Source organism: Chamaea fasciata, unplaced genomic scaffold, assembly GCF_029207755.1.
Source record: "Chamaea fasciata isolate MVZ Bird 193981 ecotype frontalis unplaced genomic scaffold, bChaFas1.0.hap1 SCAF_27, whole genome shotgun sequence".
NCBI classification, from domain to species: Eukaryota; Metazoa; Chordata; class Aves; order Passeriformes; family Sylviidae; genus Chamaea; species Chamaea fasciata.
In genome coordinates this window covers 34,368-60,533 of record NW_027094112.1, presented here as the reverse complement: position 1 = coordinate 60,533, position 26,166 = coordinate 34,368, and the positions used below count along the sequence as shown (strand labels likewise).

The window sequence follows — 26,166 nt, the reverse complement described above, 5'->3', positions numbered from 1 at the left end:
GGCTTTGTGTGTGTCGTGTCTCAGCAGCTGAAAGAGCTCAGTCAAGCTCATTGGAGACATGGGGCACATGTGAGCTTGTGGGAAACAATCCATGAAGCAGGAAATAGATTTTTTTTTTTTTAATTATTATTATTTTGGTTTTTACCAGACTGTTAGCAGGAAGGAAAATGGTTACATTTAACTCTGTTAATGAAAGTGGTTGCACATACAATCCTGCTGCATGCTGTGGTGGTGTGAAGCAGCAGCTGCCCCTGGGAGCAGTCTGTGTAGAAGGGCTGATGGAAAGTGACTCAAACAATGATTTAACTGAAAATACTAAGAGTTCCCCCATCCTTTTCCTCTGCCAATATTGTGGCTAAGGAGGGAGGATAGTCGAGCAATGACTAAGCTGTTTTGAGACTTCATAGCTGTGGCAAGGTCTTAAATGTTTAACCAAAAAAAAAAAGAAAAAAAAAAAAACTCACAAAAAGACCCCCCACTAAAATAAAAACCTTTTTTTATGTCCTTAGTCTCTTTTGTACCTTAATTCCGTACATGTAAACCAAGATGACAGAACTTCCCTGTTCTAGAGGGATGTTAAGATGCGAGTGAGTTAAAAACTTAAGAGTTCGTCTTGGATGTTTTGTTAAACAAAAGCTGTTCTTTTATCCTGCTGGTTTGCTGACTTTAATCTGATCTCCACAGCTAGCTGGAGAAACTTCTTCCTAAGCGATGCTTAGTTTGGCTCTTCTGAGTAGTTTAAAGTCACAGGCTTTGTTCTCTGTTCACTTTTAGGCCAACTGTGATTTGAGACGGCAGATAGATGAGCAGCAAAAGATGCTGGAGAAGTACAAGGAACGATTGAATCGATGTGTAACGATGAGCAAGAAGCTCCTTATAGAAAAGGTGAGCAGGGGACATCTCTGCAGTCACAGTTCATATCCTTGAAAGCATCTCTATCTTCTTAGTGGTAAAAACCTGTTCCTGTTGTTTCAGTGATAAAAGATAATTGGAATTCTGTCTTGAATTATTTCTCAGCAAACAGGAATGTAATCCAAAGAGTGAGGTGGTTCAGAATATTCAAAATTGGTCACTTTGCAGTGACAGAGTGATCTCTTGCTTAAATGAAAGAGCTCTAAATGCAGCAGGCATTGCTTAATTTGGAAACCCATACACTTGAAAAGTAACTCTGTGCAGCTCTGGGAATGCAGGAGCATTGTGCAGTGGAATTGCAAAAACACTGTGGGCTGTGGAACATGAACAGGTGATTTTCCGTCTTTCAAGTGACAAAGTTGGAGGTCGTTGCTTTGTGTGGCACTGAAAACAACACACTGGGGACAGTGCCAGGTTCACCAGCATTCAGACTGGTTCAGTGTTGAAAGATTTCCAGCTTTCCTGGTGGTTAAACACGGTGGGGGTTTGTTTGCTTTTTGACCTGTTGGCCATTTACTCTCATTGTTTGTGGGCACTGGATGGTCTAAGCTACCCAGCTGCTGGCTGGGACATGCTGTCTGTTTGAGTTGATTTTGTCACAGAGCTGACTGTTCCTGGTTGAACAGGGCTCCCCTCTCCAGAGTGGTGTCACTTCTGGACATGGTGTAAGACTAGGACTGAACTGGCTGGTCACTGTATCTTAGTCTTAATGATTCAAGGTCCATTTTCTTTCTTCATCTCCTGAATAAGACCTGGTCAGAGCTGGGGCTGCAGTCTAGCTAAGCTACTGATACAAAGGAGTAGTTTAAATCCTACTGCCAGGTTGATCTCAGCTGATCATAGGGTGGGTGAGCTGTCCAGGCAGACATCAGGAGGGAAGAGTGAGGTTGAAACGTCATGATGGAGGTGAACAAATGCCTGCCAGACCAGTGCGTAGCACCGGCAATAATTTAATCAGTGATATTCAGCTGGGTTTCAGATAAGCAGAACTGAAATAATAGAAAGTGGTAAGAATTGGTGGTGATTTAAAATGCAGCACAGCCTTTAGCTAGTAATTTATGGCTTGTATTTTTACATGGCTTTATTTTGCTTTCAGTCAAAGCAGGAGAAGATGGCATGCCGAGATAAGAGCATGCAGGATCGATTGAGGCTGGGGCACTTCACCACAGTGCGGCACGGCGCATCCTTCACTGAGCAGTGGACAGATGGCTATGCCTTCCAGAACCTCATCAAGTGAGGACAAAACGGATTGTCTTTACCTTCAGAGGCAGAAATGGAAAAAAACCCTAACAGTTGTGTGTGATGTCTTGCACGTCAGAATGTGAGAATGGTGTGACTGATGCATGGAAGGATCAGATAGGAACCCCTGACAATGAGGAACTTTTTCACACTGTAGTGAGAAACCCATTTCCACTGAAACTTCCAGAGACCTGAACTGGAATGAAATGGTTTGAGTTGGCCTCTGGGCCAACTGTTGTTACATGTTGGGAATTCTCAGTGCGTCCACCCAACTGTGTACTGCTTGGGGTGGAGGGGTGGACTAAAATATCGCCTGTATCGTGAGTCAGTCCATTTGATTTACATCCTTGCATATATTAGTCAAAGGAGGCTAATTAGCTAGCTTTTTTTTTCCCCCCCCTCCCCTTAAGTAGAAAGTGGAGATGCTTGAAAGAGAAAATCCATACTATTTAACTTGTTTTGCCTTCTCGTAACAGTGATCAAAGGGGCTGCAGAAACCTGGAAATGGAGATTAGAGACCCTTTATGCCAGATGTTAATAGAAACACCCAGTCAATTCCCACCTGGCCTAGACCTTTAAGTAGGACTTGGCAAAATAATTGCACTAGGGAGCTATGTGTGATCCTTCAAAATCACATCACTTCTCTGTAGTCTCCCTCTGATAGGGAGGTGCAGCTCCTGTTAGGCACAGATTAAAGACTTAAGGACATGGTAAAAATACTTCTGGATTTTTACAACAACTTACCTGCAGTTGCAGTCCCTTTTTAAAAGGGAATTAGGTATGCAAGTGCTTAGGTCATTTAGACTTGAAATTTCAAGAGTGCTTTTATCACTGTAAAATGCTTCAAGATAGTCTTTTTTTTTGTTGGAGTAGAGACAGTTCCTTAGTGAAATCAGGAATGATGTTGGTTATTTTCCAGAGAATTTAGGATAACTCAACTGTACTTTTGACGTGTAAAGATACTTTCTCAGACAGTGCCAGACTTCGGGAATAGTTTTAACAGGAAAATCTGGGATTTCAAACAGAGGCTTCTAGGAAAAAGTGTGTGGAAAGTTAGTGACTTGCCATGGATCCTAGGTTTCCATGGGGTTAGCAACTGCTTTGCACGTCCTTTGCATGAATTAAACCTTTCACTTACTGAAAGATTTCTGTGAGCCAGGAAAAGGATCTCGTTTTATGTAAAAATACCTTTAAAGCTCTGACTCATCGTGTTTGGCACATCCCCCTTTTCTGTACAAAAATATTTTGTTACAAATCTTACAAGTACAACTGATTTGAAGTTCATGGCTCCAGTTTGGTAAGAACAGATGTTGAAGACAACCAAGTGCACACCCTTAGTTATCTGTGATGTGTTTTTTTTCTCCTCTCTGCTTTCCAGGCAACAGGAAAGGATAAATTCCCAGCGGGAAGAAATAGAAAGACAACGAAAAATGTTAGCAAAGCGGAAGCCACCGGCGATGGGCCAGACCCCTCCAGCAAGCACCGAGCAGAAGCAGCGCAAGAACAAGACCAACGGAGCAGAAAATGAAACGTAGGTTCTATGGCCTTCCTGGTGCATGGCAAAGCCACATGCTTTGATTAGAGCACAAAATATCTCCTGGGAAATGGAATCTTACCCTTGCCTCCAGGCTTCACTGCATGCACAAATGAATGTTGTGGAATTAGCCTGGCATCCAACAACATCTGGCTCCAGTTCTAAATAGTTTTCATTGAAGTAAAACAAGGATCAGTGCTGAGTCCAGACTTTGTATGAGTTTTTTTCCTTTTTTTTTTTTTTTTTTTTTTTTTTTTTTTTTTTTTTTCCCCTTTTTCTTTTTTAATGAGTCCAGTAATTTTTTCAGTATTCCTGTTGTGGTCAGGTTTGAAAAGCGGGCTCTGACTTCTGTGTTGCAAGTTCAGAATTGATCTCAGTATCAGGGTGTTCGTGGTGGTTTTTTTATGGGAAACAAAATTGTACACATTCAGAAACTGCCTTCACAGTCTCAGCAGAGATGGCACAAGGTTGGGTGAATCCTGATGTTCAGGGTACCCTCAGCTCCCTTGGTGTGCCCCCAAAATGGGATACAGGTGCCTGCAGATGAGGTGGGTTATCTTGGAGAGCACTGTGTTACTTGCGTCCTGCAAATAACTACATTGTTTGGAGACATTTCCCCCTCCTTCTGGCCAAGAGAGCCTGAAAAGAGCTAAATAAAACTTTAAAGTCATCCTTTTGTATTGCCAGGTTTGAGCTGAGAGAAGCAAATGGAATGTCTGTACATGGATATTTTGAAACATTGCTATTCACTGTGGCAACCTTTCACTTCCGAAGGGCAGGAGGAGCTTTCCCCATTTTTGTGGGATTCTTTTTCTCCAGCAGTCTGGTGCAGCTGTAGTGTGGCTTATTCTCAAGACATGGCAACACAGGTCCTGATGTGCCCTGGGAATCCTGGTCATGTCTATGATGCTTCTGCTTGTGCTGTGAGCCTGCCTTGGCATAAATCCAGCTTTACCATGCTCTGCTAGGAAGCCTTTTGGGCTCCAAAGTCTTTTCCTCTGTTTCTTGCTGGTTTATCATTCTTCACTGATACATTTTAGGGTGATATCTTCGTGGTTTAAAAAAGCTTCTTGTCGTGTGCTTGATAAAATACTGATAAAATACAGATAAAAACTGCTTGCCAGGGTATGGATATGGTTCATGTGGAGCATTGTAGCTTATGTGAAAACGCTGGGGTTTTTGCAAGTCAGCTGTAGCAACTGTCTACTTGCTTAATCATTAGTTATCCAGTAAGTGCATTTCTTGGACCATTGTGCATCAGGAACAAAATTTTATTACTTCTGGAGGGAGGCTTTTCGTTGTGGAACTCTTCGAGAGGCTGACTTCTAGGCAATTTAAATAGAAATGTTTCTAGAAGTTGAATGAGAAGCAGACAGCCGAATTCCTTTTTGATTTTTGGTTCCTTTTTGGTTCATGGTTGTTGCTGTGTCTTAAAAAGGAGAGGAGGGTCCCGTGATGCAAATTTAAACACAAGCTCTCCCAAAATGAGTTTTCTAGCCTGTGAATGAGAAAAGAGTTTTCATTCAGGAAGATTAATCCCCTGGCGCTGGTTGAGATTCATTAGAGAAGCTTGGGCAGCCTTCAGCTGCGCTAGAGGTAGGTAGGGTGTTTCCACCATGTTTCTGTGAAACAGGGCAGTGTTTGTCTCAGAGCCCCCTTAATTTTTGTGATGGTTGCTGTGACAGACAATTATTTCTGTCAGTGTTAGCCTGGTGGCGCTGGTTACTTCTCTGCCCTAATGAGTAGACTGATGGTGTTTGTTATTTGTGCTCAAACACATGTGCAAACCTTGTTGCTGGTTTGTTCAAGTTTCTCTTTATTCCTTACACAGCAACAGCAACAGCAGCCAATCAATCACAGAATGACAAAGACCTAAACTCTTGGGATGGCCTTTTAGATTATCTGCATCTAATTAAAATTCAGGCTATGTGTGTGAATTAGAATCATAAAATCACAGAATATCCTGAGTTGGAGGGGATTCCCAGGGATCATCAAGTCCAGCTCAGGGCCCTCAGGAGTTTTATATGAAATGAGACAATATGTGGCCATTTTTGGTACTGGTTTTGTTTTATATCTATGTTTAATTTGTAATAAGCAGTTCCTTCTGCTAGAGGTTCTTTTATAGGGAACTTGGCTTATGAGTTTTCCATTAAGTTTATCAGGTAGCAACTGCTTTAGGCCTTGTTTCAAGTACCTGGACTCTCCATTATCAACAGAGGGAAGCTGAGACATACCAAGATGAGCACTGGATGAGCTAAATGCTCTCTCCTCTCAATTTACTGAGTGAGGTCTCCCTGTACAGATGTAGGACTCGGTCCCACCTTGAAAGAAGTTTGGATGTTGATGCTCTAGAGGCCTCCTGCACTAACCTTGTGTGAAGTACTGTGTAGAGCATAACTGTTGTTGCAGTAATCCTCCTGGGATATGCTTTGAACTCAATTTAGGTTTAAAAATAGATATTTGTATGCTGTCACATGCAGGTCTTGTTTACAGAGTGAAAAGATGCAGTTGATAAAGAGTGTCATAGCTTTATGTTCACATGTGATGTTTTTTACCAAATTCCTTGTTGGTAGTAATGAAACAGTTAATGTAGTGATTCGTTTTTCTAATCCTAAAGATCTCAGCGTGTCATTGCAGTTCACTAGTGATGGGCTCTGTCACTGTTTTAGTGTAAGACTGTGCTTTGATCTATGTGGCACACTTGGCGTGGAAAAGACATTGACAACATTATGAAATTTCTTTTGACCAACCACCTAGAGGAGAAACTTTGCACATCATTTTCTATCAACACAACAGGGATTATTCCCCTTATCCCATTGCTTCTCCTAACTACATGTGACGTCAAAAATACGATAAAATGAATTTCCCAAAGTTTCCCTGGAAACCACTTAGCAGAACCTGAAACAGGAAAAAATTCTGAATCCCAGGTCATTGCTCTGTTTACAGTGGCTGTGTGGCCAGGTGCTTCTAGTCTCAGTGAATATCTGGGTTGAATTATCCAGCTTTTATTACAAAGAAAAATTTGAAAATTACTCAGTAAAGCAAACTTTACATGGAAAAATAAGATGTGGAATATTTGGGCTTCACTTTTCTATATTTAGATTATGGTTTAGCTGTCTTTGTTAAAAGTCAGTCAGTAGCCTGGATAGGTGTTATTAGGGACTTGAATTTGAGATTAATGGATATTGTTGAGATTTAAGGTTTTGTTCTCCTTTAGACTGATTATTTAAAAATATAGGTTGCAGACTTTATCTAAAAAATTTCATGTTGGCTGTTGATGTACTCTGTGGAGTTGTCACTTCCACTGGCTGTGTGCATTCTGCAGATTGTTCACTTTATCATGTTTGGAAACCTAGTGTGTTGAGTCTTTCTTTTTTTTGCAGGTTAACATTAGCAGAGTACCATGAACAGGAGGAAATCTTCAAACTCCGACTAGGTCATCTTAAAAAGGTAAGAACAAGTCACAGCAACGACTTTTTGTGCAGTATATTGTGAACAAGAGCATTTCTCTGTAGAGATCACTACTCGTTTGTTAATCAAGGCTTTTGCGCTTGAAAGGGATAAGCCAGGATTTTGGTGTTCACAGAAGAAGATGTTTTTTGCTTCAATAAATAGATCTCTGTGTCCTTACAGTTAGGCTTTCATGCAGAGTTCTTTTCTGATACGTCTTCTTGTCACTGTGACCTGCCTGGTGCTGGATTCTGAATGTGTATAACAGAGGGAACAGTAAGGAATGGACCAAGGGAAGAAAACTATAAGAACACAACAAAAAAAAACTGCAAGTCATTGACTTTTCTAGTTTTCTACAATATTGAGTAACCAACATTATCAGTCCAATAAAATCTCTTGGGCTGTTGGAAACCAGTCCTGTTCAGGCAGCTGCAATGCAAGTTTGTTCTCAAATACCTTGGCCTCAGTAGGAACTGTACCTGCAAGTGAGGTTATATTTAGATAAGTGGTTGGTTACCTTGAAAGTGATTGCAGTGACCTATAAATAAGTTTTCTGGGACACTTCAAGAGATGAAATACTAGGGGGGAAAAAAATAGATGTCTTCTGCCATTTCCTGGTTACGTGCAATCTCTGCTAAGGCCAAGGAGTTTTCCTTTGGAAATGAACCAAAGAGGAAGCAAATGTCTTGCTCCAGTGCCGCTTCCCTTCTCAGGTGGTGCTCAAGCTCTGCATCTAGTTTTTTTCCTGTAAAAAGGGAAGGTTACTGCACACCCAGAATCTGCTGGCAGTCTGCCTCTTATGCTCTATTGACCTGTGAACAAAGAGAAGTGATACGGGCAGGAGAATTCTGCAGGTGTGCTGGCTCTACAGCTCCCACATTGCTCCAGGGGATTAACTGCGGGTCCATCTATCTTGGCACGTAACATTTTCACCCTGGAATGGAGGAATCCATTTGGAAATGGACCTTAATGGAAAATGAAGTAATGTGTTGGGATTGTGGCGTTGTCTGAAGCTGCGCTTACCCGTCTCCACTTTTGGAAACTGCCTTATTCTTTGTGTCTAAAAATAGAACCATTTGGAAAGGGAAGGAGCAGAGTCACAAGACAGATGGGTAACGATGTCCCCTGAGCTACATACACGAAGTGTACTGTTCAGGGAGCATATCTGAATTGAAGTTTGCAGCCCTGGCCACAGTGATGTTAATTCTTGTGTTGTTTTTGAGGGCATCAGAATTTCCAGCTAGACAAACACTACGTCAGAGCTTCCAGATGGAATTGACGAACACTCTGACCAGTTTGAGCAGTTACCACTAGTGAAACATAATGTTATTCTCTCACACTTCGCATCCTGTCCGGATGCTGCCCCATCCCATGTGGCGTCATGACATCCCTGCTCTTACTGCTGAGGGCTGTCTTCTTTCTCTTGTCCCACCAGAGCTGAAATCCCTTCAAAAACAGCCGCATAGCACTTATTCAGGGAGGGAGCAAGACCACAACAAAAAGACTTCTTAATTACAGAAAATATTATAAACAAGGAGGTGTAAAGATATGTCTCCCTCTGTCTGTGTAGGTGTGAACAGAATTGTCCGGTCACTTTTCATTCCTGTTACATGTCACATGACTGCAAATTGACTCTGACCATCTCTGATCTCCCAGACAAGTTGTATGCCAATAACCTCTTCGAAAGAGGAATTGCATTTGTGTTTCCATAAATCAGGTGGAAACGCTACCTGCAGTACCTTACAGAGTGCTGTGTTTTCCTTTTGGTTTTCCCTTGTTTAGGAAGAAGCAGAGATCCAGGCAGAGCTGGAACGGCTAGAGAGGGTTAGAAATCTGCACATCAGGGAATTGAAAAGGATACACAATGAAGATAATTCACAGTAAGCACATGGGATTCAGGGATAAGAACTTAAAGTAATTTTTTATTTGTTCTCTTCGTAACAAGAAACAGTCTTTTCATAATGGGCAACACTTAATCCTTTTTAAATTGATGTTATAACTCAATAGTCACTTGATTGTGGGTGGTACAGTTATAGCTTGAAGTTCACTTATGACAAAGGCTTCCAGGTGCATCAGGGTACCATTAAATAGTCTTTCATAGGTGCAGAGTGATCAAATAGTATAAAATTTGTTAGTCATTAACATGATTGTATTTCTCTCTCTGAAAGTGAAAATGTTGTTTCTTAGCGGTGTAGTAGCGTTAATTTATTGTGCAGAGGGATATCATTATTTCTGTCTTCTTAAACTGTGTCTTTCTCACCAGATTTAAAGACCATCCAACGCTAAATGATAGATATTTGTTGCTACATCTTCTGGGTAGAGGTGGCTTCAGTGAAGTATATAAGGTAACTTGGAAGTGGCAATCTTGTGTAATCTGGATCTGCAGGAAGCAGAGTTTTTACACTTGTTTTCCCAATGCTGTCTGAGTTATGGAGGGAGGAAGGGAGGACAAAGCTCATGGTGCATCTGACTTGCACTGGACATAAGAGTTGAGATTTTCAGGTGCTGGCCTTGTCCTCAGGGGTCTGATTTCCTTCAAATGTGTGTCAAAAATCATTGCACCAAGTCTTCAGTTTTTGTTAGGACAGAGAAGCAAGCCACTTGTTTCTTCAAATGCTGTGCACAAATACCTGTAAGTGGCTGCGCCTTACTGAGATGGCGCAGTAAGTCTGGACATCTTCGTAAATAAGAGAAAATAGCTTCAATAATAAGAGCAAAGCCTGTACACCCTGAGGGTATAAGACTTTGTTTCTTGTGCCTTCATTTTACCCCCTGAAGTAGCAAATTGGGGACAGTGTGTGTGTGTAGTTTTAGGACTTCCTTAGAGCTGAGGATTCCTGGTGTGTCAGCACTCAACAGCCGAGACCTGCGATACTTTGGTGCTTGCTATTTGACTGTTACACTTAGAGCTATTCCAGTTCTCAATATTCCCCGTTTGTACTCAGAAGTTTGGAATTAATGTTGAAATTGGCTAGAATGGAAATAATTGTGCCAACGCAAATATTGGAAACTTCATGGTGCTTTATTATTTTGATGCAGCACAATAGGTGCCTAAACTAAGGGGACTAGACTGCTCACATAGGGGGGAAAAAAAGAGTGTGAGCTGTGTGTTAAGTACTTTGAGCTGCTTTGCTGACTAAGCAGAAAGTTTTGGCTCCACAGATGAAAGCAAGATGGTATGAATGTTTCCTACCTGCCTGATCTTAAGAGTTGTAACTTATTTAAAAAAAGAAATGCTTAGCCCTTCTTTTCCACGGTCTTGGCCAATCTATTAAGCCTTAAGAATTAAGTAGACGACTTTTGAGGTGAACACAAATTATGCCTGTTTGCTTACCACAGCATTTTGTCCTGTCCTGGAAATCATTATATTATTGTTGCTGCTCTCAGGCAAGATAGAAGATTTCTGCATTGCTCCATGAGTGCCATTTCAGAGGTCCATTCTTTAAGGACTGTTTAAATAATAAAAAAGTGGAGGGAAGGATAAAGCACAAGATCACACAGCTCTGCTGTTGAATTCTCCAGCTTTTATATGTGCTGAAACATTATGCTCTCAGCTGGAGAGCTAAGCTACCAGTGTGAAACAAAGCATTGAAAAATCTTCTGTATTTTGGTGGTTGTTTTTTGTTAACCCAAGTGTAGAAAATAAATTTTGGACTTGGGGGAATAATAACAGGGTCTTTCCCAGTATAAAAACTGTCTGTATTTTGGTAATTTGGTCTTCCTGGTCCCTTTGTAATTCTGGTAGTAAAATGCCAAAATCAATGCAGCATGAGTTAGATTCCATGGGGAAGCTCAGATCAAAGAAAAGAATATTCAATTGTTTTCAGAGTTGCTTGAATTCATTAGTGCAACTTATTACATCAAAATGTGAGTTTGCTTTTCCCTCACTATGTTTTAATGTGGATTTCCTGGGTGGGGTGGTTGGTTTGTTTGAGCTTGTCTGCTTTTGCAGTATTAACTTGAGCCTGTGATTCCTACTGATTTTCAGCTCTTCTCTCTGCAGGCTTTTGATTTAACAGAACAGAGATATGTAGCTGTGAAAATACACCAGTTAAATAAAAACTGGAGGGATGAGAAGAAAGAAAACTATCACAAGTAAGTGAGTTTGTAAAGCAGACAGCCATGTTTCCCAATCCCTCCTGCATTTGGTTATCCAGTGCCCGTGAACAGGCTGCCAATTTTTCCTGTGTTTGCCACATTTCAAAAGCCACCTCCTGTCCATGTAGCTACTTGCAAAAGTTCTGGTCAGATTAGAAATGCTTTAAATGTGTGCACACACACACGGAGTTTTGTATAAGCCCTGTGACTTCACATTTTAAAGTATCAGCGCTTTTTGAGGAAAGGGCTGAAGTGGCTTGTCTTTGAAATGTTCAAGCAGTTCCATGGGAAATTGTTTTTCCTGCCCATCTTTCAGGTACACACCTGTGTTTTGCTCTATGGAAGCTTCCTCCTTCCCTTTTTTTCGTAGAATAAGTGATCCTCATTGTGGTTTTCCACTACCTGAAGGGAGCCTGCAAAAAAAGATGAAAAGAGGCTATTTCCAAGGGCCTGGAGTGACAGGACAAGGGAAGAATGCCTTCAGCCTGACAGAGAGCAGGGTTAAATTAAATATTAGGAAGAAATTCTATACCGGAAGCCTTTTGTTATTGGTAACTCTTGCTCCCTAATGGTATGGGTTAGATAACTCTGCAGAGTGACAGCCAAGCCTTCTCCATAGGACTTCCAAGATAAAGCTATGTTCTTAATTCCCCAAGAAGTCACTGGGACAAACTAGCTGAATTTGAAGCCTGGAAATTAGGCTGTTCAGCATCATGGAATTCCTGTAGAACTTGATCATTTTTGTATTCAGTAGTCTTGGATCTCTTAAGGATTTATGAGGTTATTCTATTCTGGCAAGCAGTACCATTAATCAAGATGAGTTATTTTGTAGCATTGCCAGGGTTGGAGCTGCACTTGGGTTCTGTGGTTCCCAAGAGCTGTTCTGTGCAGTTCTTCCTTCACTTGAATTTTCTGAAGCTGTCTGAGAAACATGCATGGGTTTGATTCAAGCTGGGTGATGTGTGGTATGTCTGGATTCACTATCCGGAGAAATTAGAATTAAGTCACTTGTATGACTAATGCGTAGACTTTACTGTTTTCAGACATGCATGTAGAGAGTACAGAATTCACAAAGAACTGGATCACCCTCGAATAGTTAAACTATACGACTACTTCTCATTGGATACTGACTCGTAAGTTCTGTTGCTCTGTCCTTTCCCGTGGTTTGACCTATGCACTAAAGGCAAAGTATTTAAACTTTCCAGGAGAGTCCAGAAGGTGTCCACACCAATGTTAGACTTTACTGCAGAGATAACAGAGGTGTACTTGCAGCATACACTGGTTTTCTAGAGACTCCAGCTCACAAACCAGTGTGGTGTCAGATGTGGTGCTTTAACTGGTAAATCCTGCTATTGGCCCTGGGCAAATGCCACAGCTGATACAGCTTTCAGCCTCTTGGTCTTTAATGGGGGATCTCTGACCTATGTACTGTTGCACATTGAGGCCTGTGCTCCTGGTAGCTTACTTTTAGAAAGGGATTAATAGACTGCAGGATTCTTAATTTAATGTATTGGCCAAATAGGTGAGTTACAGACAAGCAGTAGCAAAGTGTTCTAGTTTCTATCAGATGCCTTAATTGCAACTACTCCTGGTTTTCTTTCAGGTTTTGTACAGTGTTAGAATACTGTGAGGGGAATGATCTGGACTTCTACCTGAAACAGCACAAGCTAATGTCGGAGAAAGAGGCACGATCCATTATCATGCAGATTGTGAATGCTTTAAAATACTTAAATGAAATCAAACCTCCCATCATACACTATGACCTTAAACCAGGTATGCTGTGCTGACATGCTTAAGGATGCTAAGGAAATGTAATGGGTTGCCAGTTACACAAGGAAGTTTCCTTTGATCAGACAGCAAAAAGAAGACAGGGCTGTCTGGGAAAGCTAACTTGTAATAAGAAAAAAACATAAAATGCATAGAACATATGGAAAATGTGTAAAGGGTGTAGTCTCCCAGAATTGCAACATAAAATGAGGTGTAACATCTTCAAGAATGCGACCTTGAACCACCAAGTGGCTGTGTTTGTTTTCTTAATGTCCTGCTTGTATTCTACTTTTGAGAGCTTCTGTAATTGCTTTGTAAAGGTTCCCACAATTACTGGTGCGCTTCATGTTCCCATTCTTCTGGCTTATTCTTTCTGTAATCATCTGGCTGAAAAATTGATGGCAAAAGCTAATGTTGAATTGTTCATTTTTTCATATTGTGTGTCAGCTCCCAAAGCTGAGGACACACAGTCAGACTGCTCAGGTTTGCCTTTGAGTTAATTCAGTTACATCTGCCACGGAGAAGTACCTCCCCAAATGGTGTTGTATATTTTCCTTCTACCACTGGGGCAGAGCTACAAGGGGGAAAATGGAAATATTCTGGTTTGGGTTGATGCATATTGGCTACATAGCTTTTTTCCTAGTCCAGTAAATTCATCCATCTCTTTGGGCAGTTATCCCTGGCTTGTCTCCCGATGCTGGTGGCGCCTCATCAGCATTGTGTAACTGGTTTGTGTTGTGGTTTGTTGCATCAGCATGAGGAATGTATACGGGAGATGGTGCTGTTGCACTGGTTGTAGTGACCCTGTTTCCTCCCTGGCTGTTCCCAAGTTGTCTGAGATCTGCCTGCAGCTGCCTAGAGCTGTGATTCATCCACTGCCATCACACACAGTTCTGCTACTTTATTGTAGGCTTGGAGAAAAACAGTGATGATCTGACTTTTTGATGGGTTTATGAAAGTTTCTTGCCTAAGCAGTAATTGTCCTTTTTGAGTTTAGAAAGTCACTGGGGAGCACTGTCAGGAAGGAGAGAGTTTCTGGCATGTTGAGAAGACAGAGCAAGTCAGAACTTCTGGGCAGAATGAGTCATAAGTGTATATGTATACTTCTCTCCTTAATCCTCCTTTTTGACCTGCTCTTCCAATGGGACCTTTGGGAGAGGTAAAAACAGCCTGGGCCTGAAGCTCATTTGGCTAACAGGGCTCAGGATCTGGAGGCTCCAAGCAATATAAGGTCACTAGGTCATTCAAGATGGGCAGATCAGCTCTAGCACTTGGTGGTCCACAAGTTGTCTCTGAAGTTCTGGGGTTTTAGAGTTAAAACATCTGGTGCAGCTCACTCTGGGTCCATTGGCCTTGTGCAGTGCAGGGCTCAATGCAATTTTATACTTGCTAAGTGTGTATCCTAAGTGCTGTTTTCCTTCCTCTGTCTAGGTAACATTCTTCTAGTCAATGGTACTGCATGTGGAGAGATAAAAATCACAGATTTTGGACTTTCCAAAATCATGGATGATGACAGCTACAACTCTGTTGATGGCATGGAACTAACATCACAGGGGGCTGGTACTTACTGGTAAGTGATGCCTGGGGCACTTGCAAGTTAAGATCAAGAACAGTTTATAAGAACATTTGGAAGTGTGTCAGCTCTGTGTATGCTGCCATTGGCTGTGACAGCTTGACTCTGGAGGTTTGAGACCCTGGAAACTGTTCTTGTTGTCACACAGCTCCTTTTGAGGCTGGCAGTTTTTCACTGTTCAATAGGTCAGTGTTTGAAAACTAGCTCATATTCAAAAGGCTGGTGAAAAGTTGCATATGCTGCTGACATAGCGAGCTCTGGAGTGGGGCTTGGCTGCTCTTTCACAGTCCAGAGTGGCTCTGTCTTGCATCTTAAACATAAACGAGGGAAATACTGTACCTGTTTGGAAATTCAGGTGCATCAGGGAGATGAAAAGAGTATTCCTCTGAAATGAGAAGGTGAAGATCCATAGTTAGCTCTTGAAATAGATGTAAATCTCATGGTGTTGTCTACAGCCAGAGCTTCACTTGGATGTTGTGTTTTCAGCAATTCTTTATCTTCTGTGCCAAGTGTCACTGTATCACCATTGGCTGAGAGCAGACCCTTGGTGCGTGCCACCGAGTGTAACTCTTAGATGTCAGTGAAGCTGCAAACTGTCACCATGGGCAACAGAACATTTGTTTGGCTATTCTGTGTTTTACAGCTTTGTTCTGTTCCTAAAAATGAAACTAGCTGTACCCTGAGTGAAGCTGAGTGTCTTTAACTGAACATGTCATCTGGGGTTGTATTTCTAAAAATACGTATTTTGGCTGTGTGCTTTCATTGTGAAATTGTTGGCCAAGCCCTTTCAACAGCAAGTACCAGTTCTGAAGATAAAAGAAATGGGCTTGTTTTGCATGATCTGGTGAAAAGAAACTGACAGTGTTGACTAGCACAGAATACGAGTGTCTGGAGAGTCCTTGCAATCACTGTTCCCAGAAGGAGTAGGTATTGGTGATCTTGGCCCAGAGATGCACCAGGATAAAATGGGACCCTTGAGTCCCAAGCCAGTGTCTCATCATAGAATTTTCTCCTGTAAAAGGAATCATGGAAAATACTTGAAGCTGCCAGTAATAACTTAACAATTCCTTCTAATCAGGTATTTGCCACCAGAATGTTTTGTGGTTGGGAAAGAACCTCCAAAGATTTCAAATAAAGTTGATGTCTGGTCAGTGGGAGTCATCTTCTATCAGTGTCTATATGGCAGAAAGGTAAGAAGGCATTTAATTCCTTTTCTTAGTGATGTTTCCCAAACCTTTTGGGAGGTAACCCAGGCGTCTGTTTCCTTTTCCGCAGACTTAGAATGTGCTCCCTTGTCTCTTTGCCGTCAGTCCCAGGGCAGAGTCCATGCTAATGGATGTGGGGAGCATGGACTAGGCTGTGTTGTGCTCTACCTTTATCATTTCCTTCAGAAAGGATATTCTGTAGAACATCCCTTTCCACTGGGCATATTCCCACTGAGGCTCTTTTGGGCAGGACAGGTGTGTCATTCGTGGTCTGAGGTTTTTGGTCTGGTCTTGTCTGTGACACTTTGTTGGTCTTAATGGCTGCAGATGCTTAGAGGAGAAAAAAAGTAGGTACAAAGACCCACTTTAGAAGTCTTTAGGATGGCTTTTGGAAGGGAAGAGCGTGGATCAGGAAAAGGTGATGTATCATGAGAAAAGGCAGTTTGCTTTATGACAACAGGAGAGAGAGGATGGAGAAGGGAAAGGTTTCCATGGGCTCTAATTTTCAGGAGTCCCTGGTAACCAAGTGTTGTGGAAGCTGGGGCTGACATGTGTGCTGCTCAGTGCTGTCCATCAGACATGTGGAACTAGCCTAGCAGAGACGAGTGGGTGAATCTCTGCCAGCTCAGATGGATGACAAATGCTGTAACAGACCCACAAGGTTTGGAAGCAGGTGGATGTCCCTACTGGCCAAGCCAGACATGTTCCAGCTTGATCCCTTTTGTTCAGTTGAGTGTGGGAGCAATGTGTCCTGGTCCTCTGGTATCTGCAGCACCTTCCCAGCAGTTGTGGACTGCTTGCCTGGAAAAATGCTGCTGTCAGGTGATGACAAACAGTAGAGCTACAGGTTTTTTATGCCTGTCACCAACCTTTAACAACTTTTTTCTTTCTTTTGGTAGCCCTTCGGTCACAACCAGTCGCAACAGGATATTTTGCAGGAGAACACAATCCTGAAAGCTACTGAGGTGCAGTTCCCTCCAAAGCCAGTAGTCACACCAGAAGCAAAGGTAAATCTGCTTGAGGGTCAGGCAGCAACAGGCAGTTCTAGCCTCCTGATTTCCATAAAACCAACAGGAGTCCTGTGTTTAATGCTCATCTATCTCTCTCACAGTGATCAGTGGCTTTGCATGTCCCATCCTTGGAGGTGTTCAAGGCCAGGCTGGATGGAGCTCTGAGCAGCCTGGTCTAGTGAAAGGTGTCCCTGCTGATGGCAGGGAGGTTGGAATGACATGACCTTTAAGGTCCTTCCAACCCAAACTATTCTGTGATTCCATGATTACTGTAGCTGTCAGGCTGAGCACTGAACAGTGTGTGCCTCTGCCCATGCTTCTCCTGGTGAGCTTTAGTGCAAGAACTGGGCTGTGTCTAGGGAAGGAATTTCAGCACTGGGGTTGTCACGTTGGCCCTGCTCCCAGAGTCAAAAGCTTCCTGTTTCTGTCGTTAAAAACTAATTCTTGCTTTGGCTTTGGGGCGCTGCAGGCATTCATCAGGCGGTGTCTGGCCTATCGAAAGGAGGACCGGATAGATGTCCAGCAGCTGGCCTGTGACCCCTACTTGCTGCCTCACATCCGCAAATCTGTATCCACAAGCAGCCCAGCTGGAGCTGCAATTGCATCAACCTCTGGATCATCCACTAACAGCTCTTCAAACTGAGACAGAGTAATAGGCCAAAAACTGTTTGAGAAACCGGCAAAAAACTTTCAGAAACACCTTTGGAACAGAGGAATCCACAAGGGTCTCAAGAAACCTGTACCAGGTGCTTTTTTCTCTTGCTTTTTTCCATCCATAGAGCATGACAACATCAACTCTCATCAAGAAAACCTTCAGCATCTAGGCCAAGCCATGCGGATAGGAAATGGCTTGAGGTTTATCTAGTCAGTGACCACAAAAAGGTGGCTGCTCTGAGCAAGGAGGGGAAACTCAAGAAAAAATACGAAAGGACATGGTTCCATGTACTGTGAACTTCTGAACATGCAGCCTTGGGGAATCCAGGATGCCGTGTGTGCTTCATATGAAGAATGTGGACTTTGGAAAAAAGACTGGGCTAGTCCAGTGTTGATATTTAAACATTGTTCTTTTTCTTTTAATAAAGTTTAGGTAACATCTCCTGAAAAGCTCGAAGCACCAAGGTTCAGCTGGGGATGGTGTATGACTCTTTGCCCTTTGGAGGGGAAAAAAGTTGATCCTGCCTGTTCATGGCACTAGAGTTAGTGTTTTACCCCTAATTAATTTCAATTTTTTAAAAATAACAATTTTTTTGGAAGAAAACAGTTTTCTGGTCTCGGTGAAACCCATATTAGCAGGTCTGTGGCAGTGTCCATTCTGCAGCTGGTGCAGCTTTCTGCTCCTTTGGGGTGGCCTCTAAGGAATGATTCACCTTCCCAAGAGAGTTGTGAAGCCCTGGGAGAACAGGCCTGTGTTACTCTGTGATCAGAGTGGGCCACATCTCAGGCTGCCACAAGGTCTCAGCTGCTGCTTCATCGCCCTCAAAACGGTTGCACCTTTTTGCTGTGTTGAAGTGCTGTTGTTTTTGCAGATCCAGCCCCTCATGCTCATACCAAGCTCTCCACACTTGTGAGCCTGATCTTGGCTGGCAAGCAGAGAGTGGGCGGGGATTGGAGCACAGCTCAGGTGTCACAGGTGTGATCTGTGCCCACACAGCTCTCTGCTGATCTGGTTCATGTTAGAGCATTCCAAAGCTGAAGCCTTGGAACGAGGAGCTATTGTCTGCTCCTCTCCATTGGGTGACTTGGCAGCAAAGCTTCCTCTCTCACTTAACACTCTTCAAACTTGCTGACTTGTGAAACTTGCTGCCATTGGTGCATCCAATTTCAGATGGCAGGGGATGAAATAATGTTCTTGAAAGGAGCAAACACCCTAATTATTGTCTCCCTCCTGTAATCTGCCTACAGAGGTCTTGTACCTTCAGCTGGATCTGCCTGTGGTGAAATGGGAGCCTCCCACTCTGCTTGCTTTTCCCTCCCTCATTGAAGGAAAGCTGAAAACACAAAAAGCCCAGCAACTGGACATGTGGCAGCCAGGTTGGAGTGCTCCTAACATGTGGCAGGAGTTCTTAGCCAGAAATACTTAAAGATGCAGTGTTGAGGAGCAGGGTTTGTCCTGGGGGGGAAGCGAGTGCTATTGCAATTCAGGATGGTGGTTAAAAACAAAACCACCCTGTGCGCACTTCCCAGCCCAGTCCCTAGACCACTGTGGGCTGAGGGATCCTTGGTGGGACAACTCCAGGATTGTACCCACAGCTGTGGCAGCTGTTTCCGTGTTTGGGTGGCTCTGTTACCCCAGTGGCATCTCCTGGCAAGTGCTTTTCTCCATCATGCACTCTGAACTGCCTCTTGTCCATCTTATTGTAAGCCACCATCTGCAAATACTGTGCTTAAACCTGATCAGGAACTTGTTAACTGAGAAATGGAGCAGTCTGTTGGAATTAAGTAACAGGCCAGGGAAGTGGAGAACTCTGCTGCTTTGATTTTTTCTTACTATTTTTGTAGTGACTCTTGGGCTTTTAATTGGATTTACTCCCTTGCAGCTGCATTAAGGTGGTGTCTAAACTGCTGTAGTGTTTCAAAGAACAGAAATACTGCATCTTTAAATCCTCAGCCATCCTCTTTTAGCCCTTTCCATGCCTGCTGCTCTAAGCCAGAAGTTAATTGTCCAGCAAGCAGCTTCAACATGTTTATTCAGCCTCTGTCAGGAAAAATCAGGGTTGGTGCTTCATCCCATTTGCCAAAACTGGTGACTTGGTATCTGTTCACATCGGCAAGAATTCTAAAAGGGTTTTTTCTATCCTGGTCTCATTGTTTCTTGGCCAGCCAGTGTGTGCATCTCTGTGGGTGTGATTAATTTTAAGTCAGAAGCATTTGTCCCTGCTGTGTGACACCCATCCAGGGCTGGGGACAGTGACAGCCTTTTGGGGCTGCTAGCAGGGAAGAACCCTGGTAGAATTCTGGCTGCAACACTTCCCTTGTTAAGATGGGTTTCACTTCCAATAACAGACCCTATTGCCACACTGTTCATTTACTTAAAGTGTATGAAGAATTTGTAACTTAAACCAGGCCAGACTGTTTTGGCTCTACCCAACAAATGAAACATGGATATTAAAATAAGTTTTAAGAAACTGATTTGCTTGGCTTTTACTGGTTTTCTGATCTTGGCATTGGCATGAGCTCTCTCGCAGTGGCTGCACAGGGATGACGCAAGACAGGAGGAGGAAGGATGGAGGAAGGGTGCATTCCATAGCTCAGACCAGTGAGATCTCTGCATCAGAGAATCGCTGAAAATTACTGAGTCACTTAATTACTGGTGTTGATCTTGTCCTGGAACATAAATTAGAAAGCTGAGGTGGGTTTGTCCCTCATTTCCTGTAGGGTACCAGCTGCCTTTAGAAGCCATATATGTTGAGGACATAAATAAACACCTTTTCTATTCATGAAAATCTGTGGGTCACAACCCCCCCCATCCACTCCCCAGCCCATGAACACCCAAGTTGCCCCTCTCAGTCACCCACAGTGAGCAGTGATGAAACTCAGCTCCTTTAATTTCTTGGGGCTGGGCCTTGTCAGCTTTACAAAAATACACAACAGAAAATTAAAAAGGACCTTGGCAGCTGAAGATGCTGAGTCTGTTTGTATCTGGAGTGGGGAGTGCTGGGGCCCTTGGCACATACAGCTCCTCCAAAGGTATGTGGGGCCACTCTGCTGGACATCTTCCAGGAGCCAGGGCCGTGCCTGCCTCCAGAGCTGCTTCCTCAGGTGAACAGCCACCAGGCTCCAGGTTACTCTGCAAACCTGACCTGACCTTCACTGTGCCTGAAGTCCAACTCAGTGAGTGCAAGTGAAACCAAACACTGAGCAAGCCTGGCTCCCTCCCTGCCGCTGCAATTGATCATTTTACAGCCCCTTGTTCCAGTTCAGATGATGTGACACAGATTTGGGCCAGGAGAGGCAGCAATGGTCCTTCAGTAGCATCAGCAACACCATCGTTGTCCTGCAGCAGGTAGGTGAGAGCCCACACGTGCAGGGATGTGTGCAGGGGACACACATTGACACCTGCAGGATCAAGATTCACCAAGGGGCTGTCACCTCCTACATTCGCCGTTGGGAGTCATGCTATAACTGAACTTCCCTCTGCTTAAATGGGCCAGTCCCAGTTTATTTCGTGACCTGGCAAACCCACAATGTGAGTTTTGCAACCACTGCCAGTGTCTGCCTGGGGTCTGCTGCTGGAGGATGTTGTTTTCTGGGTGCTACATAAGCTTCGCTCAAACAGCCTTAACCTAAACCTTCCTCCTCGCAGCATGGAGGAGAAGAAGAGACTTGGGAGTGAGTGGGAACATAGTTAAGCACAGCCCTGACTCCCACCCAGCCTGGACCTAACCTTTGCCACTACATGCTGATGCATCTTTGCACTGAGATACTGATTTTCCACAGCTGCACTTGGGTCTGTCTGTGGTCTCTGCTTCTCCCTGGCCCCAGCGCTGCCCTCAGGGGCAGCTAGGCACCCCCCTGGCCATCACCCTGGGTGAGTGCAAAAGGCCAAACAAATGCAGAGCAGCTCAGCCTCCCCTCGCTACATTCACACACAGGAGCAGGCTCTTGGCCAAAAGGACACTTGTCTGTTCTGAAAGTGGGCCTGAGACATGTTCCCGTTCCATCCTTTAGCTGCATAGAGGTGTGAAGGCCAGGAGAAGCTGCTGGCATGTGCTGATGGTGAGGAGCTTCATGCTGCCACCAGCTCCCTGTGCTCTTCCTTGCTCCTCTGTGCTCCTAGCCTGCATCTCCTCTTGGGATGAATTACTGTAATCTTTCTTCTCCCTCCACCTTTGGCTGTAGCTTGTGTTTCACTCACTCTGTTGCTACTCATTTCCAAACACATTCAGTGAAGGGGAGGCTCAAGTGCTTCGAGCTGATTCAGGAAAGCCTGAACATTGAGGTTATCCATCACCTGCCCCGCCAGAGTAGGATGAGCCTCACCAGGCCCCAGGCAGCTCTGGTCAGGAGCTGCTTTCCCATCCTCTGTTGCTTGGGCTGCAGGGATGGTGCAGAACAGTGCCATGGTCCCAAAGGAGTTAAAATACAGGGATGGAGATAAAAAGCTCAGGAATGAAGATAAAAATGCAGGGATGCTGTGAACAGCAACAGGATGAAGACAGGGAGATTCAGCCTCATGTTCAGGCCAGATCTCCCATTCCCACCTGGGCTGCCCTGGGGAACACCAGCAGCAAAGTTATAAGGTGATTGGCCCTGCTTTGCATCCAGGGGAAGAAAAAATCCAGAGCTCTGCTCAGCCCTGTCCTCTCCCAACAGAAGGCACTGGCTGCATAGGAGCCACAAGCACATGCTGCCCTGTTGGCAACTGCCTTGCTCTTGGCTCAGCTCTGCATCAGGATCAGGACTCCAAACCTGCTTTGTTCAGCATTGGCTCATCCCAGCTCACGCTAATCCTGAAAATCCATGCAGTCACACCCAAACCCAGAAGAGTGGCTGGGACTGATGCCAAAACCACTCCAGGCTAAAAGCACTGGTGAGGAATGGAAGTGGAAGGGGCCATGCCCATGGCTATGAGGTAAGGCAGTGGCAGAGATGGAAATGTAGCACTTGGGGTCAATTGAACAATGCTCTTTCTCGAAAGGGCTCGGGAACAGGGTGAGATCTCTGCTCTGTGGTCCCATACCCGCTTCCTGCAGAAGGAAGATGCAGTTCAGGATGTGCTGTCCTCCACTACTCCCCAGCTGCTTTCCCTCCCTACTCAGCAGCCCAGTTCCACCAATTTGCTCTTGAGTCATGCAGAGAAAGTGTTTTTCTAAAAGAAAAATTTCTTGTAAATGTCTGGAATTCCCTCTCTGTCCCTTTCCAGGGGCCCTCCAGGGGAGGCCAGGCAGGAAGGAGAGGCAACAGGCTGAGAAGGCAGCACTTCTCCTTGGGCAGCCCCCAGCCCTGTCTCGCCCCCGCAGCGGAAGGCCAGGATCTCAGCACTGGCCCTCACAAGGCTGGAGCGCCCTGAAATTCTTCATGGCAGCTCTAAGTGAGCACATCTGGTTTTAATAAATTATTTGCAGCTTGAACTTGCCTGACTTTTCAGGGCTGCAGAAGGCAGAGCAGCAAAGAGCTCTGAGAGCAGCTATGTGGGGCTTCCACAAAAGGAACTCCTTTGCACTGCTGGGAGACAGCAAAGTTGGGAAGTCGATCAGGGGGAATGGGGCTGACCAAGCACGTTAAAGGACCCTGGCAAAGCTCCATCTGCTCTTTGCAACAGCTGAAGGGACAGTTGGGCTGGAGGCAGGGAAAAGTCCCTTCATTTTGGCCAGGATCCCCCTACCCGCAGTTGAGTGTTCAGCAGAGCCCCAGATGATCCTAAACATTGCATTTCAGCTCCTGGGGGAGGAGCACAGGACAAACAGTAGGTGCCTCCCTGACAACCCCTGCTTGGTGGAGTCTCAGCCACCAGCACTGAGACCACTCTCGCAGTATTGAACCCTAACAAGAAAACCAAACTCTCAGGAGCATCAGTATGGGGTCCCAATGACAACCAAAATGACTGGGGCTGTGGAAGAGTGGAGCATGGTGTCCCCAGGGTTGTCCCCAAAGGGAAGGGTGCAAATGCAAAGCTTGGGGATGAGTCCCTTGCTGCACCCCCATTGGGTTCCCCACCAAACCCCACATCCCAGTAAGAGGATACCAATCACCCTCACTCCCTGCAATGCAAAGCCTGGAGCTTGGAGAGGGAGCTGGACTGGCTGTTCCTGCCTGTCTCAAACAGAGAGAGCAACGTGGCCATTCCTTGCTGCTGCTGCCGGCGCAAAGGAGAAGGAGCCAGCAGACGCCAAAACGGCCTCTTCCCCAAGCAGTGACCTCAGAGCACAGCGCCTGCCAGGTGGGTGTTGATCTTGGCCCAACCAGTCCTATTTGGGGCCAGGATGAGGCCGAGGCAGCACTGAGCTCTTGGCAGAATCTGTCAGGTACTTATGGTCCCCAGCAAAGCAAAGCCCCTGACACCAGAGTCCCCCAACAGCTGCCGCCCACAGGCAGGGCTTTGCTCTCCTGGAGCCCTCAGTCCCACAGAAAGCCATGGGCTGGGGGGAACACCCTTGGATGAGTACAACAGAGCAGGACATGCTGCCTCCCTGGTCATCCAATAAATAGATCCTTAGGACCCTCAGAAGTGGCCAGACCCTTCCTTCAGAAAATCTGAAGGGTACAGATGCTGTCCACAGGTCCCCAAATAATTTTCTCTGATGACTCTGGCCCAAGCAAACACCAAACATGCCCCATGACAGCCGCAAACTTAGTAAGTCATGGGGTGCCTCACTGCACTGAGCGCCCCAGCTCCAAATCTGGGGTTTCTCCGCCACCTCTATCCTTGGGTCCCACTCCCTGCTGATGATGTATTTTACAACCTGCTGAGCATCCTGACTGACCCTTTTTCTCCCAAGTGCTCCTGACCAGGTCAGACTGCCAGCCAAAGGTGGGCAAGTGGCTTGGGTCTATCTCCAGAAAAGTTTTTCAAACTTTCTGCAGAATGACTTTCACTTGAGCCAATGCTGTTTCACCCCATCCCACTGCAGTCCCTCCACTGTGACTACTCCCTACATGGGATGTTGTTTTGGCCAAAACCCAGAATTTATTTTTCCAATTAAATGACAGATACAGATGCTTCGACTGTGGGAATCAGCTACTGACACTGCATATCTCAAGTTCTGGGTAATCCTGGGATATGCCCATTGTTCCCAGTTGATCTCTCCAGGCAAGGAGCTCTCCTGTGATTGTGGCCAGAGGTGCAGTTGGCCATGCCCTTCATGCAGCCATGTGCCCTTTTCCTTGTCTGGCAGCAACTCATTAAGTGCAGAGGGGTCAGACAGCCTGGAAACACCCCAAGGGAAAAACACATTTCCTCCCGATCCGCTCGGTTGAATAGCAACACAACTGGTACCAAACTGGATTAGGAGGAGAGTAGGTAAGGAGTTGTTGGCCTGTGTTGACGAAATTAAATAAGAAGTGCTAATTATCTTCTAATCATATGCAGCATAGGGACCTTCAAAACACAGGATGAACCAGGCCAGAAAGCTGCAATGCTCCATGGGATCCAAAGACTTTTGACTCTGCTATGTTCCTTCTTTCGGATGGGTTCAACTTTCTTGAAAGGGATATCAGGTTTATCCAGGACAGGTGGAGGATCCCACTCACAGGATTCCATAGCCCCATCATGTCCAGCCACTCATGTCTCAGTGGGTGGCATCCCCCTGGAGTGGCCTCCAAGTTTTCGGGATAGGAGCAAGGATCTGGATGACTCCTTCCTCCCTTCTGAGTTGCTGTTCTTGTTTCCTGTGTCAGCCATGGAGGCCAGCAAGGCCTTTCTCTCAGTGCTGTTGCAATTAAAAAATAATCCCTGCTTTAGAAAAACCAACAGCCCAGATACTTACGTGCTTAATTAGCCCCCCCAGAAGGTTTGCGTCCCCAAAGCCCATCCTGGCACCAGCCTGAAGGTCCTTCCTGCCTTGCTGGGAAACAATGGATTCCTTTGTTTTCTGAAGAACAGCCAAACCATGGCTGGCTCACGCCGTTCCTCACCCCCTCAGGGGTTTGTGCCGTCTCGGGGCCAGATCCTGCTCCCTGCTCAAGGGAGCTCTGCCATGAGCTTGGTCTCATCAAAAGCATCATCTCCCCTGAATTTGTATGGCAGAGTCTGTGTGTCAAGGACTAACTGACCCTCCCTGCAGTGTTCAAATCCCAGGAGAGCTCGAGGAGGTGAGGCTTCCACACCCTCAGGGATGCTCCCATAAGAATGGGCACCATGAGTATCACCCAAATGCACCAAATAGACGTAGAAAGCCAGGAATGTGCCAACTTCCAGTGTTTTCTGTGTATACTGCCTTCTTTGGATGGCTTTTGGGGCCATGGGAAGCCATGCTGGAGGGAAGGTGTGAAGATGAAAGTTCAAAAGTTCTTTTAAAGTTTTTTAAAAGCCTTTTATGTGCAGGTCCTGGATGTGGGATATTCCTACATCAGATATTGTGGATGTTCTTTGCCCCGTGCCCTCAGCAGAGCACCAGAAGCTGGAGAGCTGCACCAGCCCCCACAGCTGGAGGGACTGGGCTTGTGGTGGAAGGTGCGGTGAGCTCTGTCCAACTTCAGCATCCACAGCTGGACTGGGAGCTGCCCAGCTCTGTGCCACAGATATGGATAGAAGAGGATCCAGTTGGGCTGGCTGTGCTTGGGATAACTTTGCCGGGCACCCAGAGGTGCATGCAACGATACGTGTTGGGAGCTCACAGTAGCCTTTGTCTCCTCTCTCCGGCGAGGTGGGGTCGCACCCTGAGCACCCGCAGCGGGACCCGACGCGGGACTGGCGGCACCGCGGGCATCTCCCCCACA

The 26,166-nt window shown here is 45.1% G+C and overlaps 1 protein-coding gene across 11 annotated transcripts in view; it reads left to right on the top strand.

The window, feature by feature from the left end:
* The window catches only part of TLK2 (tousled like kinase 2), a 42,590-nt gene extending 22,673 nt beyond the window's left edge, over positions 1-19,917 (top strand). For all 11 annotated transcript variants that reach the window (XM_066205129.1, XM_066205128.1, XM_066205126.1 and 8 more), the window contains 13 exons: positions 775-885; positions 2,009-2,145; positions 3,530-3,682; positions 7,069-7,135; positions 8,918-9,015; positions 9,399-9,480; positions 11,139-11,230; positions 12,277-12,366; positions 12,837-13,006; positions 14,432-14,570; positions 15,652-15,763; positions 16,678-16,785; positions 17,258-19,917. In XM_066205129.1, the coding sequence (XP_066061226.1) occupies positions 775-885; positions 2,009-2,145; positions 3,530-3,682; positions 7,069-7,135; positions 8,918-9,015; positions 9,399-9,480; positions 11,139-11,230; positions 12,277-12,366; positions 12,837-13,006; positions 14,432-14,570; positions 15,652-15,763; positions 16,678-16,785; positions 17,258-17,431 (1,533 nt within the window). In that variant the 3' untranslated portion in view covers positions 17,432-19,917. The remainder of the gene's footprint in view (positions 1-774; positions 886-2,008; positions 2,146-3,529; positions 3,683-7,068; positions 7,136-8,917; positions 9,016-9,398; positions 9,481-11,138; positions 11,231-12,276; positions 12,367-12,836; positions 13,007-14,431; positions 14,571-15,651; positions 15,764-16,677; positions 16,786-17,257) is intronic.
* Positions 19,918-26,166: the final 6,249 nt, after the last annotated feature.